At 40.5% G+C, this 18,266-nt stretch overlaps 1 protein-coding gene across 2 annotated transcripts in view; it reads left to right on the forward strand.

The window, feature by feature from the left end:
• LOC127659718 (protein transport protein Sec24B-like) overlaps positions 1–5,070 on the forward strand; it is a 31,828-nt gene extending 26,758 nt beyond the window's left edge. For both annotated transcript variants that reach the window (XM_052149663.1, XM_052149664.1), the window contains 2 exons: positions 1,880–1,983; positions 3,319–5,070. In XM_052149663.1, coding sequence (XP_052005623.1) covers positions 1,880–1,983; positions 3,319–3,433 — 219 coding nt within the window. In that variant the 3' untranslated portion in view covers positions 3,434–5,070. The remainder of the gene's footprint in view (positions 1–1,879; positions 1,984–3,318) is intronic.
• Positions 5,071–18,266: the final 13,196 nt, after the last annotated feature.

The raw sequence follows: 18,266 nt of genomic DNA on the forward strand, positions 1-18,266 counted from the left end.
GTTTCTTCTTATTTTTATTTTCAGTTGTGTAGGGGATAGTGAGATTTTTATAGTCATGTATACAGTAGCAGCCAAAAGTTTGGAATAATGGACAGATTTTGCTGTTTCAGAAGGAAATTGGTACTTTAATTCACCAAAGTGGCATTCAAATGATCACAATGTATAGTCAGGACATCATATAGTCATCACTATTTGAAAAAAGTCATTTTTGATCAAATCTGGACAGCAGCATCCTTGAGTAATCAGGCTAAATTGCTAATTTGGTACTAGAAAATCACTTTAGTACCACAGTTGAAATCTATTTGGTTCATTAAATGAAGCTGAACATTGTCTTTGTGTTTGTTTTTGAGTTGCCACAGGATGCAATATGCATGTGTTAAGGTCAATATTAGGTAAAAAATGGCAAAATAAGAAACCGCTTTCTCTAGAAACTCATCAGTCAATCATTGTTTTGAGGAATGAAGGCGATACAATGCTTGTACACTACAGTCTTCAAAGACAAAGAACAACTGGCTCTAACAAGGACAGAAAGAGATGTGGAAGACCAGATGTACAACTAAACAAGAGGATAAGTACATCAGAGTCTCTAGTTTGAGAAATAGACGCCTCACATGTCCTCATTGAATTCTACCCGCTCAACACCAGTTTCATGTACAACAGTAAAGAGGAGACTCAGGAGGTCTTATGGGAAGAACTGCAAAGAAAAAGCCACTTTTGAAACAGAAAAACAAAAAGAAAAGGTTCAAGTGTGTGAAGAAACAGACATTGACAACAGATAATTGGAAAAGAGTGTTATGGATCTATGGATTCGCCCTTAGAGATAGGGTGAGGAGCTCAGTCATCCGTGAGGAGCTCGGAGTAGAGCCGCTGCTCCTTTGCGTCAGTTGAGGTGGTTTGGGCATCTGGTAAGGATGCCCCCTGGCCGCCTCCCTAGGGAGGTGTTTCAGGCACGTCCAGCTGGGAGGAGGCCTTGGGGAAAACCCAGGATTAGGTGGAGAGATTACATCTCCACACTGGCCTGGGAACGCCTCGGGGTCCCCCAGTCAGAGCTGGTTAATGTGGCTCAGGATAGGGAAGTTTGGGGCCCCCTGCTGGAGCTGCTGCACCCGCGACCCGACTTTGGATAAGCGGTTGAAGATGGATGGATGGATGGTTACGGATCTAAACCCCATTGAGCTTTTGTGGGATCAGCTAGACTGTAAGGTGTGTGAGAAGTGCCCGACAAGACAGACACATCTATGGCAAGTGCTACAGGAAGTGTGGGGTGAAAGGTCACCTGAGTATCTGGACAAACTGACTGCTGGAATAACAAGGATCTGCAAAGCCGTCTTTGCTGCACATGGAGGATTTTTTGGAAGTAGTTTAAGAAGCTCTGTAATAGTAATTTTTCACGTTATTAATGTCCTGACTATACATTGTGATCAGTTGACGCCACTTTGCTGAATAAAAGTACCAATTACTTTCCATAAGAGCAAAATCTGTACATTATTCCAAACATTTGGCCGCTAGTGTATATAGTTTAAACCTCATACAAGTCTTTCATTAACCTTGTTATAATATTGACAGATTAATGAAAGACAGAAGCTGCTTCATGTCTTTAGTTTTACTGGCTTGTTTTTCATTTTGAAAGGCACTGCATCATCTCCTTTATTGTTTCTTGAAAAGGTTCGGATTTTTCCAGACCCAAACCTCACATACCTCACTCCGATTTCACACCACAAACCAATTTCCTAAACCGCTGCGCTCTGCGGACAACCTCAGAATATCCCAGACGCCTCAAACCCAACACATTTATGTAACTGTCATCTTACTGGCATAAAACGGATGAGTTTGGGAGTGTAACAATAACGACTGTATTTTTGTTGTTGTTATTCCACAGACAGAGATTCCGGAATTGCAAACAACGTATTCTGAGAGAACTCAAGCGTTTATTTCTTGGCTGCTGGAGTCAAGAACCTTACATCCTGCTTTCTATGTGGTCAAGTATGTCTGCTCTAGTTGTCTTTATCTCTCTCCTTCCGGCCCAGCATATTGTTCCTGAGGGAGTATAGTATGTTTTATACTATCACAGGCTGCCGCCTCTCGTCGTGGGAGTCAGTACATTCCTCCGAGTTATTTATAGAATGGTTGACGGTTTTGAAATCTGTATTTTAAGGAGCTCACTAACATTTCTCCAGGCTTTAGTGTGATTTAGAGACAACATTAGATCAGTCTTATTGTGCACAATACTCTAAAGAAATAAAAGTTGTAACTTTATTTGAAAGCACTGTTTCTTTTCAGGTCCAAACTACAAGTCCCACCCTACATTATTATAAATATATCGTCCATCCTTAAAAAAATAAATAAATTGGGTCTGGGCAGCTCAGCGAATGTTGGCGCTGACTATCACCGCTGGAGTCGCAAGTTTGAATCCAGGGTGTGCCGAGTGACCCCAGCCAGGTCTCCGAAGCAACCAGATTGGCCCGGTTGCTAGGGAGGGTAGAGTCACATGGGGTAACCTCCTCGTGGTCGTGACTAGTGCTTCTCGCTTTCGGTGGGGCACGGGTAACCTCCTCGTGGTCGCTTTAATTTGTGGTTCGTTCTCAGTGGGGCGTGTGGTGAGTTGTGCGTGGATGACGTGGAGAATAGCGTGAAGCCTCCACACGCGCAAGGTCTCTGCGGTAACTCTCTCAACATGCCACGTGATAAAATGCGTGGATTGACGGTCTCGGACACGGAGGCAACTGAGATTCGTCCTCCGCCACCCCGATTGAGGTTGAGTCACTACGCCACCACGAGGACTTGGCGCATTGGGAATTGGGCATTCCGGATTCGGGAGAAAAGGCAAAAATCAAGGTTACAGTGAGACACAATGGAAGTGAACGGGGACCATTTTTGGCAGGATTAAAGGCAGAAATGTGAATTTCTTGCATTCATTCTTCTGTTTAAACTTGTGTATTGCTTGAGCTGTAAAGTTGTTAAAATCCTCAATTTAGGGTTTGTTGACATTACACTGTCATGGCAATGAAGTAGTAAAATAGTATGTGACTTTATCACACTTAAATCATGTTACCACCTGTATTGTTTACGTCTCGTGGCTACACTTTTGAAACGTTTTCAGACTGGCCTCATTTACTTCCATTGCGAGTGTCTCACTGTAAATATTCCTTTAAACGCGTCATGAATGCGGTTTCATTTCTTTAACGTAATGCACCATATTTCTATGGTGAGGCAGGATATTCAAGAAGAACTGTCGTGTTTAATCTAGACCCTATAGACTACAAAAGTGCTTTGTTCTTCTATTTATTCCCACTCTATTTTCCTTTTCTCTTTTTCTAGGGATGACACATCAGCCAAGACCAATTTTTTTCAACACCTGGTGGAAGACCGAACTGAATCTGCCTTCTCTTATTATGAGTTTTTGCTTCACGTACAGCAACAGATGTCGAAGTAGAACCGGAAAACCCAGTAGAACCAGCCCTAGATTTAAGGCTAGCTTCTGTTCCGCGGCTCAACTTTAGCTGGGAGCTTTTTGATTGGACCGCAGAGAGGCAGAGACACGCCCCCTGGTCAATCACAGCCTTTGACTCCTGTGGGGGCAGGGAGTGGGGGTGATTTAAGAACAATTGAAAATAAAAGATGTTAAAAATTAATTTTATGTGGTCTATTATGGCAAAAAAAGGAAATGAAGAATAGGAGACAAAGAAGAAATGTAGTCGAGCGGATTGCACAAAAGAGACACGTTTAACAAGCTGTTTTCAGTCATTCCCGTTTTCTTTTCCTCCTTTCATATTCACTGCGGATCGCCGGAACCAGCCACTGAGGTGTCGAACTAACGACATCCATTGTCTGCATTAATTTTTTAATTGTTACTGAGTTTTGTAGTTTTTGGATCTGCAGAAACATAGAGAGCATTTATTTATTTGTTTGTTTGTTTGTTTAATACAATCACACCTCAATCACTTCACAACATCTGCTCAGAGACACTGTGTGACTTTTATCTCTATTTTTCTTTATTTGATTGTCTCGTTTTAGCTCTGGGTTTCACTGTATCCTCCCCTCCTTACACTCTATCTTCCTTTTCCACTTCCCTTCCCTTTTCCCTTATTTTTTCCACTTCCATTTTCTCTCCTTCTCTTCTCTTTCCTTTTCCCCTGACTTTTACTTTCATTTTCCTCTTCCCGTTCCCCCTTCCTTTTCCATTATTTATACTTCCCCTTTTTCACTTCCCTTCCCTTTTCCCTTCTTTTGCTTCTCTCTATCCCTTCTCTTTCCTTGCGTTTTCCCTTTTCCCTTGCATTTCCTTTAATTTTCCTCTTCCTTTTCCCTTATTTATCCTTCCCCTTTTTCACTTCCTTTTCCCCTTGCTTTTCCTTAAATGTTCCTCTTTCCTTTTCCCACTTCCTTTCCTGTTCCCTTATTTTTATTTGCTCCTTTCCTTTTTCACTTCCCTCCTCTTTCCTTTCCCCTTCTTTTTCTTCTCTCCTTCTTTTCTCTTTCCTTTCCCATCCCCTTTTTTCCTTTAATTTTCCTCTTCCCTTATTTTCCTTGCTTTTCCGCTTCCCTTCTCTTTCATCTGCCTTTTTCTTCTCTCCGTCCCCTTCTCTTTCCTTTCCCCTGTCCCCCTTTTGTCCTTTAATTTTCCTCTTCCCTTTCCACCCTTTTCCCTTATTTTCCTTTTCCACTTCCCTTCTCTTTCATCTGCCCTTCTCTTTTCTTTCCTCTATTCCACTTCCCTTCTCTTCCCTTTCCACCTTTCCTTTTACTCTTCCCTTATTTTCCTTCCTTTTCCACTTCCCTTCTCTTTCCTTTTCCTTTTTGTAATGTGAACTGTGAAACCGTGTCTGTCGTGAGTGTTCATCTGTTTTCATCCAACATTATGACTCAACAGTGGCTGCTCAAACTTCCCTTTCCTGATCCTCAGCTTCTTGAAACGGTTTCATGAAGCTGCAACGACGTTCCTCATTGACAACTCATTGTTTTCTTAAAGAGAACAAATCAATCCACTTTGTAACGTTCAATATAAATATTTTAATGTGCTATAAGTTATGACAAGCTTATTAAATAAAATGAAATGAAATGATAATTCTAGCTTTGGGTGAGTTTGAATTTCTTAATGTTTGAGCACTGATGGCATCATGTTCTTGCTCTGCATTAATTAACCAGTATTTCTTTAAAACGTAGCAAACTTGTTTTTTTGAAGAAAATGTGAGCGGTGCATTATTCCTGTCCATGACACAAACGGTTAGAGTAAGGACCCGTTCACACAGAACGTGTATTTGTGTTCTGCCTGTGCATTTTCTTTATTTAAACCCTTTAAATCAGTAAAAAACAATTAATCCTGGTCTTCATTTTAACAATCCCGATATCGATCTTTTACTATATGCAAAGTTTGGCACTGGGACCTTTTCACTGCGTGTTGAGTAAAAGTTTGGTTTGACTCGTCCCGTGCAATGCGTGTCCAAAGACGAGATCCACGCAATCCTATTGTCATTGAATAATGTCTCATTTAATATCCTTTCTGTTCTTTACTGTTTATTTTCTCAAAAGCAACTAAAAAGAAAAATGTATTCTAATGATCAAACAAAGCACAGATGTGCTAAATAAACCGTGCACTTTCTCTCTTGTTAATATGTGCTCGCTCACTGAACTGCTGCCGGGAGTCTTAAAGAGACAGTACCGTTTTAGCTCTTGTTCTACAGACATATCTATGTAAATAGTATTTTAAAAACGACAGAAATGAGTGATCCAATAGTTTTGGAGTAAAGTAGTTTTATGTTGTACTGTCATTTATGATCTGCATACATCCTTTGCAATACTTTATGTGCTGATTTGTTCACAGTCTTCGTATTAACAAATAAAAAGCTTTAAACTGTTAGGTAACACTTTACAATACGGGTGCATTAATAAGCATTAATTCATGCTTAATTAATGCACAGATAATACTGAGTTAATCATGAGTCATACATTAACTCAATATTATCTGTGCATTAGTTAAGCATTAATTAATGCTTATTAATGCACCCGTATTGTAATGTTACCAATTGTTATAATTAGAGATTGACCGATAGTGGATTTTGCAGATATACTGATAACTAATGTGGTGGGAAAGGAAGATAACCTATTAATCGGGCGATTCGTTTTTAAAATTGATTTATAGAACGTAAAAAACTAAATTTATTATGTCCTTACTATGACAAAAAGTCCAAAAAGAATTATTTATTTGGTTTAATAACCAGTAAAAATTCAAATTTGGTGAATAACATGGGATTTTTATATATAAACAAGCCCAAAACACACCGGAGACTCTTATTTTGAAATGTGGAAATTATTAAATAACTGACCGATATATAGTTTTTACAGATTAATCGCTGCCGATAACCGATAGATCTCAAAAGCAACTATCAGCACCAATTAATCGGTAAAACCGATATATCGGTCTACTGTAGGAAGGGCCGTCCTCACCCGGTGCCTTGCCAAACAAACGCGCACTTCTGTTCTTTCTGCTTTTGGCGTAGCCTCTTTTCAACAACTAAACTTTCTGATATTTCATGGCAATGATGTCATACATATCCTCTTGCCCAAATAAATGACCAGATTTTCCCTTTTCAGAATCCAAGTTTTTCCCCCTCGCTGTCTCTCTCGTTTTGTGCATTCTTTAGTAATGTTTTATTCAGTGCAACATTTTGCATAATCTCATAAGCTTGTTGTCCTTTGTGATCTGCTGTTTTCCTCTTGCAACACACACAAGCTGTTGTTGGTTATGCATATAGCTGCTGGCCACAGAAATCTGGGTACACTTCCTGCTTGAGCACAAAATATTTGGCTGAGCAGGAAAGATGTGGAAGATTGCGGTATTCCTCACAATGGGCAGAATGCATCTTAAGGGGTCCATAAACATTAGCTGTGTCTTTAAACAAACATAATTGTCAGTAGTCAGTGGTTTATGATAACAGCCTATAAATGGCCTGTGCTGCGGTCAAATCTGATAGGTTACGAGGGTTCTGGATAATATGATAAGATGAAAGTATCAATTAGAGCAGATTCCAGACCAGTTCTGCTTCAGAGAAAACCATTATTTAGATTCCCTACAATTTAAAGGGACAGTTCATCATTTCAACGATTTTAAAAATCAGTATTTTTTACTTACGTTTATGGATCATTATATGCACAGAAACTGACTGAAACATATCAAGATAAAGAGAACAAGAGGAGATTGTGATTATTATTGGTAATGTGATTACTACTGTGCTATTATGCTTTTTATGCTTTTATTACAACTACTTTGTAAAAACACGTTTCATCTGGGTAAATATCATAATATAATATTCCATGTATCACCCCAAAATCAAAAGATAAATGTGGCATTTTTTAATAAGTCTATTTTCTTACATTGAGATATTATTTTCATGACAGGTAAGCCCTTTTTCCTATATCGTAATACAAAATCCCCCTATAAATAAATATAAACAGCATTAATTACATCCATACACCAAATGCTACTAATATATGGATGACCAAAGTATACAAAGTAATCACAATTAAACAAATGAATCATTAAACAATTAATTAAAGGAATAATTCAAATGTACCCATGCATTTATTTTGTAATAAACCATGGAAATAAAATGCATTTACTGTTTAAAACATTTCATGATATCCATTCTCAAAAAATGACCACTTTGTTTATATATATATATATATATATATATATATATATATATATATATATATATATATATTAAAACATGTTATTTGCAACAATAATTTTTAATAATAAAAGGCTAAACTTCCTAAAGACACCTAATGGGTTAATAAAATCCTGATTTTCAAACATCCATACTAATCCATACTATTATTATATGACAAAAATTACTAGCAAGTGAAATATGAAATTGACTCATATTAGCGATAAATATGACAGTTTTATACTTTAGGATTGATGCATAATAACACATTGTAAAGATAACAATCATGAAAAATATTTACTTAAAAGCAAGAGCATTAAGTCCAGTTACTTAAAGGAATATTCCGGGCTTTTGACATTTCCCACCTTTTCTTTAAAAAAAACAGTAAAACTCTGGGTTGAGACACATATGGTAGTAAATGGGGCCAATCTGTAAACGTTAAAATACTCACTGTTTCACAAGTAACGCCACAAGACGTAAACAATATGTGTGAACAGAATTTTAGTGTAATAAAATCAACCCGATCTCATGAAAAGTCGTATATAATTTACGAGTTGGCTATTTCGTGTGGTCTCGCAGGATGTTGTTCGTATAAACTCGTGCGACTTCATCACGTGCAAATTCCCGGATGTCTAATGCGGAAGTAAGTGCGAGTTCCGCGCGCGAGTTCGAGATCCGCGCACGAGGCGTTAAGGACATACTTATTAATATTATGCCCTTACCCAAACACCTTATCTAAACTTAATCAATCAGTAGAGTGTGTAAACATTATAGGATGCTGTTGTGTGTGACAGAAGCAAGTCATTTACGCCTATTAGATGGAAACGATGTCTAGTGACGTCATCGGCTGTAGTGAAATTCATAGGAATTCAAACAAGCGTAGTCCCAAGAAGTCATACATATCCTGACGATTTCGTGTAAAGTTATATACAATTTTAAAACTTGGTTGCAATGACGATGTCAGCAAACCCTAAAACGACGATTAAAACAACTTTACAGCTCAACGTTTTAACAGAAGAATTAATGAAGGTGCTTTTATAAAAATATAAGCTGCACATTTTTGCCTTTAAACCCTCCAAAAATTGTCCCCATTCACTTTAGTTGTGTCTCACTGTAACCTCGATTTTGCTTCATTTTAAAAAGAAACAAAAGGAGGGACGAGTCAATATTTTTTTGTGGCATCAACATTATGCCACAAATGCTGTCGATTAAGCTTAACTTGTATTGAACCCTGAATACTCCTTTAGTTAATATTTACTGCTATATTTACTTCACTCCAAAATCATTTTTATATTATTTTATAATTTATACATAAAGTTGTATTTTGAGATTGTCTTTACCCGTATATTTCTTGACTATATTTCGTGAGAATCACCTCTACATTCTACATTTTCTGTTTACATTATAATTTCTTGCACTCTATAAATATTGCGCAAACATACACACTAGCAAAGGCAAATTAGCAAGACATGCGAGTCGATCTCCATTTGAATGAGTACAGTGGCTTCCATACATCATGATATCCTGTAGACCTCCTTCTGCATATTGGAACACACACACACACACACACACACACACACACACACTGAATCATTTAAATCCATTTATTTCACATGTAGTCTGTACTAGTTACTATTATTTGCATGTCAATAAAAGTGACAGTGTCGTGCTGAGTGACTCCAGCCAGGTCTCCTAAGCAACCAATTGGCCCGGTTGCTAGGGTGGGTAGAGTCACATTGGGGTAACCTCCTCGTGGTCACTGTAATGTGGTTCCCGCTCTCGGTGGCGAGTTGTGCGTGGATGCCGCGGAGAATAGCATGAGCCTCCACATGCGCGAAGGTCTCCGTGGTAAAGCACTCAACAAGCCACGTGATAAGATGCGTAGATTGACGGTCTCAGACATGGAGGCAACTGAGATTCGTCCTCCACCACCAGGATTGAGGCGTCTCACTATGCCACCACAAGGACCTAGAGTGCATTGGGTATTGGGCAATCAAAATTGGGGAGAAAATACAAAAATGTATTAAAAAAAGTGACTGCCTACAAAATGTAAGATTTTGTTTTGGTGTGAGTTCCAGATGACTTCATTGGATCAATGGAGTTGTTATGTAACAGCCATGTGCCGTTTGGTCCACACGTCTGTCTACCAGTCTTTCTATCTTTTTGCTCATGACACGAATCTTCCAATCTTGAACGTATATGCCTGGTTCTGTCCAGGGACTCTCTGGTGTGTTGAAAATGGGCTGTTTTTAGGTCTTCAAGGTTTGAGTTTGTACAGCAAATTGTAAAATAAAAGCTACTGTAGATGTTTACATTTTCCAATGAAAATGAGTGGTGCTAGCCTGGGCTAAACTTGCAGCCTAAGGTGTTCTGAGATGCGGCCAATAGGATGTTTTGGGTGGTTCCTTACTGCTCCAGTTGAAAATATCCCTTTAGTTGAATTTATCCCCTTTTCTCCCCAATTTGGCATGCCCAACTCCCAATGCACTGTAAGTCCTCGTGGTGGTGTAGTGACTCTCCTCAATCCAGGTGGCTGAGGACGAATCTCAGTTGCCTCCACGTCTGAGACCGTCAATCCGCGCATCTTTTAACGCATCTTGTTGAGCGTGTTACCGCGGAGACATAGCACGTGCGGAGGCTCACGCTATTCTCCGCAGCATCCACTCACAACTCACAACGCCCCCCACCGAGAGCAAGAACCACATTATAGTGACCACGAGGAGGTTACCCCCAACATGACTCTACCCTCCCTAGCAACCGGGGCAATTTGGTTGCTTAGGAAGCCTGACTGGAGTCACTCAACACGCCCTGGATTGAAACTTGTGACTCCAGGTGTGATAGTCAGCATCTTTACTCGCTGAGCTACCCAGGCCCCTGCTCGTGTCCTTCCTTAAATTAAATTCTATTTATTGTAATTTGTTTAATTTAATATGTAGTCTATTCAGTTGGAAAACATTTATCCATATAAATGATCCAATCCGAGGAGCTTTTGAACAGCGGTGAAACATTTGTTGCATTCATACGTGCACTTTTACACTGTTGTGAGTGAAAAGGTGAATGTGATGTCACAGAGGAACTTTCCGTTCCGAGCTTAATGGAGTAGATCCATCGTGTTTCTACAGCTTAACAGCTTAACAGCAAATAGTTACCCTTGTGTGAATTGCCATGTGAACATTTAGCTTTATGCTAAGCTAAAATGCTATTTCTTGCCTTTACTTGCATCTGTTAGCCAAAGAAGCAATTCAAAGTATTTAGATAACATTACTGACCTTAAGTAATCTAATGAGATGTATTACATTTTACAGCATGTAATCTGTAGTGGAATACTTTTTAAAAGTAACGCTGCTCATAACATGACATCATTCTAAGCGTTCAGCTATTACGAGTCAACCACACAACCTCAAAACATTTCCAGGAAACTTAACTCACACCAGATCAGATCTAATTATATTCTAATAATTTGAAATGTGCCCATAAGTAGACACCAGCACCATTACTGTAACACGATGATGTCATTTTCAGTGTCCAAACAAACTGTGTACAGTCATTTGATCTGGTTAAAAGGACACTGAATTCATGTCATCAGCTAAACTATTGTCTGAGTCATTCTAGTCTCCCTTTCTTTCTCTCTGTATCTCACTTTTCATTGGTAATCAGGGGTCGCAGCATATTTCAAACAGTGTGAAAAGCAGTTTGTCACTCATTCTTGTTAAATGCATGAACTTTGTCCCTGTCGAGTTATGAAGATATACTGACCATATACAGTCTTTTATGAAGGGAGAAAAAATGCAATAATCTGTTTATACGTCCAAATACAGATGCATACAGTACCAGACCACACAACTGATGTCCCTGATGCTCACCTATGGTCATGAAGGCTGGGTCATGACCGAAAGAACTAGGTCGCGAGTACAAGCGTCCGAAATGGGCTTCCTCAGAAGGGTGGCGGGGTTCTCCCTTAGAGATAGGGTGAGGAGCTCAGTCATCCGTGAGGAGCTCGGAGTAGAGTCGCTGCTCCTTTGCGTGGAAAGGAGTCAATTGAGGTGGTTAGGCATCTGGTAAGGATGCCCCCTGGGCGCCTCCCTAGGGAGGTGTTTCAGGCACGTCCAGCTGGGAGGAGGCCTCGGGGAAGATCCAGGACTAGGTGGAGAGATTACATCTCCAGACTGGCCTGGGAACGCCTCGGGGTCCCCCAGTCAGAGCTGGTTAATGTGGCTCGGGAAGTTTGGGGCCCCCTGCTGGAGCTGCTGCCCCCGCGACCCGACTTTGGATAAGCGGTTGAAGATGGATGCATGGATGGATGGATTCAATAAATACATTATAAAAAACGATCGCTAACTTATTGGTTATCAGCCCTTTTCACCACCTTAGTTATCAGTATTGGCAACCACTTTTGGTCGACCTCTAGCCCAGGCATTTTATTTTATAGCTAGATGACAGAAAAGCTTCTTTAATTAATTGGTTTGTCCTTGTGTTATTTCGTATGAACACTTGTTGGTTTGGCAATAGCATGGGTTGTATATAGGCTATTCTTAGAAGTTTTGTGTCACAACCGTTTTCCTGCTAGCTGCAGCTCTTGCCACTTCTCCTTGTCTATTTTGTCTCCACTTCTGTGTTTGTATTGTTTATGCGGTCCATTCAGCATCATGCCCAATAGTTATGTAGGCTAATATGTTCGGTTTTGTCTAATTCAATTTAGGTTCTTTCTTATAGAAAGCTTTCTAGCACATTAAAGCTTTTAATACATTAAAAAAATGGAGATGTGGTTTTGTGCATATGCCTTGTTATCTTAGGTGATATGATTTTTGTTTGAATCATTTTTAGCATGATTTAAGTTGTGTAGTTTAGTGCTTTGCAGCCATACATTTCCCATTTTTATTGAGGCACACCCAAAAGTAATTTTCTGGCTTCGCCACTGATCTTCATATTTTATCACATTTCTCATTGGCTATGATATAAATTCGAACAATTAGAGGCAGAGGCGTTTCCAGCATTGAAGGACATCCGGGGCTTAGCCCAGACCATTTTATTTTCACACTAGCAACCACTTCTCTGTAGTCCAGAGCTGGTGAGAGGGTATTCTTTGAGTTTTGCTCTGGCTGGGCCTGTTTCTACAGTTCCTAAATCTTCCACTCTAGTACTATCCTCGACTAACTCATCCTCTCTCCTCCCTGAATCATCTGTGATGCAAAAGAACAGATACAGCACATAACTTATTGCAAATCAGCTTCAAACAACTAATTCATCAAGTGCTACATATGTCAAATTGTGGACCAATACCATTGAAGAAAATGTATTGGGAAGAGCAGATCAGTGGGATTGCCCTAAGATCTATCATGATTCTTGAATTTTCATGTACATTAACATAAAGTCATCACAAAAGAGTTATATTATAGTGAGTAAAGTGAGGTAAAAAAATATTGAATATAAATAATTTATATTTTTTGACATAAATAGTCAAAATGATGTATAAGATCCTAAGTTAAAGCAATACATGAATGACTTTAGTCTAAGTTCATTGACACACCATGGCATCGAACTGTATATAATTCTCATCATCTCTATGAGAATAATTCATCTGTCAAAATCCTTTCATTAGGATCATTGGGATAAACAATGTTTCACTTTTAACTTTCTCTAAAGTAAAGTGACTTATTAATTGTTACCAGTTTCCATGCCTGATTCTGGCACAGCTGCTGCTCAGTCTGTAGCTCATCTTTGCTACACTCTACAAAACCATTTAATCAAATCAAGGTGTATATTTCCTACAAACTAATATCACAAAACAAGTCACACATACATTTTATGTTAATGCTTATTGGTTATCCTTAGAGAAAACAACACCTGATAAACAAGAAAAGTACTCTCCGAACAGGGCTCGAACCGCGGTCTCTGTGCAAGCTCCTCCCCTACCTGCTGCATATTCAACAGAGAGGAAGAAACGGAGTCGCCCATAGGCTACCGACAGCAAAGGAACTTATTCTATAGGCTAGATTATACCTATGTCTATTTTTACAGGCTGTATGCAGTATGTGCAAAGCCAAAGCACAATGAAATAAGGCAACTTATGATTTCGGGGGTTTATATAGGCTTTTGTCCGGTTTCATATTTGTCAGTCAACTTTTCAAAATACATTTGGGACTACACTCAAAACATTCAGGGCTGAAGCCCCGGCAAAATCGGCTGCCGCCGCCTCTGATTAGAGGTCGACCGATATATGTTTTTAAATGGCCATGTCGATTCTCAAATCAAGGGCTGAAATTATATCAGCAATAAATAAGCTATTTAGTTGTTCATAAAATTGCTGAAATTAAATAAACACCCATTTTAAACCATACTTGCTCAAAATCCAATCAGAAATATTTGAAAACAGTAAATTTGTTAACGCAATTATTTAAAATGACTCTCACTGTGACTAGTCCTCCCCGTCTCCTCCCTTTCATACAACTTGACTGCAAACATGCGCACTACTCTTGCATATGCTGGATAAGCCAGTAAGAATGCTGGTGAAGTTGTTAACATGCAATGCAAAATTGGGGTAATGGTAAAAAACATACCCATGCCAAACAGTTTATTTTTGCATTTACATGACTACACACATTTTAAGAATAATTGGTGTAAGAACGTGCATGTAGCATCTGAAATGCATGACTTCTCCACCCTGACCTGCCCTGTTCAATTGAACTGTTTCTAATCAGTAAACACCTTAATGCAGATGATCTCACGACCTACGCTGTGCTGAGTAATGCATCTGTATTTTCTGACATTAATAATATCACACAGTGTCACGACTTTGCAAATCAATTGCATTTTGTGCATTCATTTTTCTGGCCATCGACACCCTTTATTAAACATAATACTGGGCTGTTTGTTCAACTCATTATATCAAACAGGGTGTGCAGTCGGTGAATAAACATGCCCCTCTGGATGTGATTGGCACCAAAATAAAGGGCTTGTACTTGCAGGAGCATGTGTGGGCAATGGGATCCACACCTTTATAACTTTGAGTCATTCAAACACCCAACACCCTCTCCTAAGGCAACGGAAAAACACTTATATATAACTTCTCCATGATACCTCAAATTATGTGGCTTACTTTTTAAAGCTAATGTTGTCAAAAACAACAGCAGCAAAACAGCGCCCTCAACTGACAACTGTTATGAACAACATGGCATAAAAATGGCATTATGCCTCAATAATTTGCTGCAACTACAACACTATGAGAACATGAAAAATGATTGACAGGCAGAAAGTGTCATTGTCCGTGGCCCGCGGACACTTTTGTTTCTAGAGCTGTCACAGAGGCCGGTGAGATATTGCACGACACTTCATTAATATTGTAGAGTGGAGGAGGGCGTGGCCTGGCTTGACGGGCGGCACGCCCGGTCCCCAATCAGCCTGGTGGGGGCGCACGAGGAATAAAGGCAGCCGAGGACAACAGTTCGAGAGAGAGAATTACGGGCAGCTGCCCTGTCTGTGTTTGTGTGTGTCTTTTTAGTTAGTTAAATATTGTTTATATTGTTAAGCCAGTTCACGCATCCTCCTTGCCCATCTAAACCCCCTTACACAGGTGCCGAAACCTGGGAAGGTGGAGGGATGCCCGTCATAGAGTCCTCGACACTGCCGTCCACCCAGGGGAGCGCCGCTGCCATCCGCTGGGGGACGGAGTAGCCCGACTGCCCGGATGCAGGGAACGGCCGCCGTCCGAAAGGCGAGGAGGGATGGGACTCCCCGACCGCCTAGAGCGATGGAGTCACTGCCAGGGGCGGAGGTGTGTCCCAACGTGCTGCCAGAAAAGAGGAGAGGCGCTCTGTCCGCTAGAGTTCGGAGGTTGACTCCGGTCCGCCCGGAGAGGAGAGGCTGTCGTCCGCCTGAGAGGGTGGAGGAGTGATCGACGACCATGTGACGGCGCATCAGAGAACTGGTGAGTGAGCTTTTTTCTCTCTCTCCTCTCTCTCTCGACCTGTCGCTCCATCTTGGCCTTTTCCTCGCCTATTTTGTTTTGTTATTCCCCACCTGTCTCCTCCCAGGTCGAGGAAGGAAGGGATGACCTGCCGCCAGAAGGCACCAACCCTGCAATTAGTGGCCAACCCGCTCTACCACCTGAGCCACAGCCGCCCCACATACCTGTGACAACAGCTAATAGTCATGCCCAACATCGGCTCAATCCCACGACCCTGTGATTAAGAGTCTAATGCTCCACCGACTGAGCTAGCCGGGCCTTCGTGCTATTCTCCGCGGCATCCACGCACAACTTACCACGCGCCCCACCGAAAGCGAGAACCACATTACAGCGACCACAAGGAGGTTACCCCATGTGACTCTACCCATCCTAGCAACCGGGCCAATTAGGTTGCTTAGGAGACCTGGCTGTACATTATGTTATATATAACAAATTCTTGAGATAAACCAACTTCCTCTCTTCCTCCGATGTCCAACAAACAGCCATCTTTTACCGCTGCTCCCCCAAAACCTCCCATTCCCTTTAATTCTCCAGTCAAAAAGAGCCTGCAGGCTTCCTTTAACTGTGGCACACATGTAAGTTCAGAACATGACAGAGTGATGTGTCTGTATTTAAATCTCACCATTCAACATTTTTCACAATCCATGGCATGAACAAATACAAGACAAGTGCTGTAAAGGGGAGCGTTCCCACAACTGACCGTAAACGCTGTGATGGAGCGTTTCAACAACTGTTAAAACATGCCATGGAGTTTCGGTTGAGCCCGAATTAAGCACCTGGGATGGGAGAAAGGTATTCAGTTAATTAAAAGAACGTGTTTGTTTGGTTTTGCTGTGTTTTGCATAACATCTGACCAAAAAGTGTAACAAACTCTAAGTCTTTCACACCTGATACACTGATAGCTGCTTTAAAGGATTAGTTTTAGACTCAGTCATTGTTTACTCACTCCTGTGTTGTTATAACCCTGCATGACTTTCTTTCTTTTTCTTAACATAAAGAGAGAAACTGTGAAATAATGTTTTGCTCAGTGATGTCATACAATGGTCGTTGGGGCGTTCAAGAGAAAACATCGTTTTGTTTATCTAAAAACAGGCCCACCACAGCGATAGTGACAACAGAACACAACACAACAGCACACAAAACAAAGAACAGAACTTACTAAACATGTCTGAAGAGTTTGTAATCGAAGAATTGATGCATTTCTATGCCCAGCCTTGTTATTTTGACAATTTTGACCAGTGCCTGTTAACAGCGGGCAGAGTAACTCGCAATGCCGAAAATAGAAAACAAGCGATCGATAGAATGTTCCGTCACTCATCACGGCTGGTTAGGACAAAAACTCTGATTAAAAGACCTTGTATCACGTGTCGTTTGCCGTCAGGTTAGGACACGGTGTGACTGTGGCTGCCTGTAGCCTCCTCTATGTTTGATTTCTGAGTACTCAAAATAAATAAGGCTGGGCATAGAAATGCATCAATTCGTCGACTACAATCTCTTCAGACATGTTTAGTGAGTTCTGTTCTCTGTTTTGTGTGCAGTTGTGATCTGTTATCACTATCGATGTTTTCACTTGAACGCCCCAATGTCACATGGGCGCTGCGTGAACTGTTCCTCTCGTGTCAGGGCTGGACTGGGACGAGAAATCGGCCCGGGATTTTACACAGCAAATGGCCCAAAAGGGGTGGGGGGGTTGTTCGCTGTCCTTTTCCACATATCGCGGCACCGTTTTGTGGTTCGTTCCGCATAAGCTCATAAGATCATTTAACTTATCGTGGCCCATTCGGCCCGTTTCGCAGCAGACCCAACGTTGCTCTCGGTTATCCCGATGGCCAGTCTGGCCCCAAAGTGCGTCGGCCCACCTGGAAAATGGCCGGTATGCCAGAGTACCTGTCCAGCCCTGTCTCGTGTCCCATCATGAACGTGCACAGGAGATCAATGGTTTGTTCCTCACCAAACCTTATCGTATACTTTTATAACAATCATGAGTCTCATGAATAATTAATTAGACTTCTGAATGATACTTTTGTGTTCTTTTGAAGCTTGAAGAGATGGTCACCATAAACTGCCATTGTATGACATCACTGAGCACAACGTTCTGTGTTACAGTGTGGCACTTGCAATGGAAGTGAATGGGGCCCATCCATAAACATTAAAACCATGAGTAAAGTCATATCCGATATTACGACTTTATGCCATGACGACATAACGCTGTAAACCCAAAACGACATAGAAAATGATGATTTAAACAACATTACAGCTCAACTAATTTTTAATTACATTTTTTTTAATTTTACAAAGTTTTAACAGAAGAATTCATGCAAGTGCTTTTATAAAATTATAAGCTTCACATTTCTGCCTATAAACCCTCAAAACATTGGCCCCATTCACTTCCATTGTAAGTGCCTCACGGTAACCTCGATTTTTTTATTTTTTTAAAGGAGGGACGAGTCAAAATAATTTTTTGTGTTAAACAATATCATGCAACAAATGCTGTCAATTAAGCTTATGTACAGTAGAATATTGTGATGTGCTTTAATAATATCATCTTTCAAAGGTACACCTGCTGCTGCAGGCAAACAAACACTGTTTGACACACTTCAGCCCCACGTGACGTCATCTATAGGGCATTACATAAT

The sequence above is a fragment of the Xyrauchen texanus genome, chromosome 19 (genome assembly GCF_025860055.1).
Source record: "Xyrauchen texanus isolate HMW12.3.18 chromosome 19, RBS_HiC_50CHRs, whole genome shotgun sequence".
NCBI lineage: Eukaryota > Metazoa > Chordata > Actinopteri > Cypriniformes > Catostomidae > Xyrauchen > Xyrauchen texanus.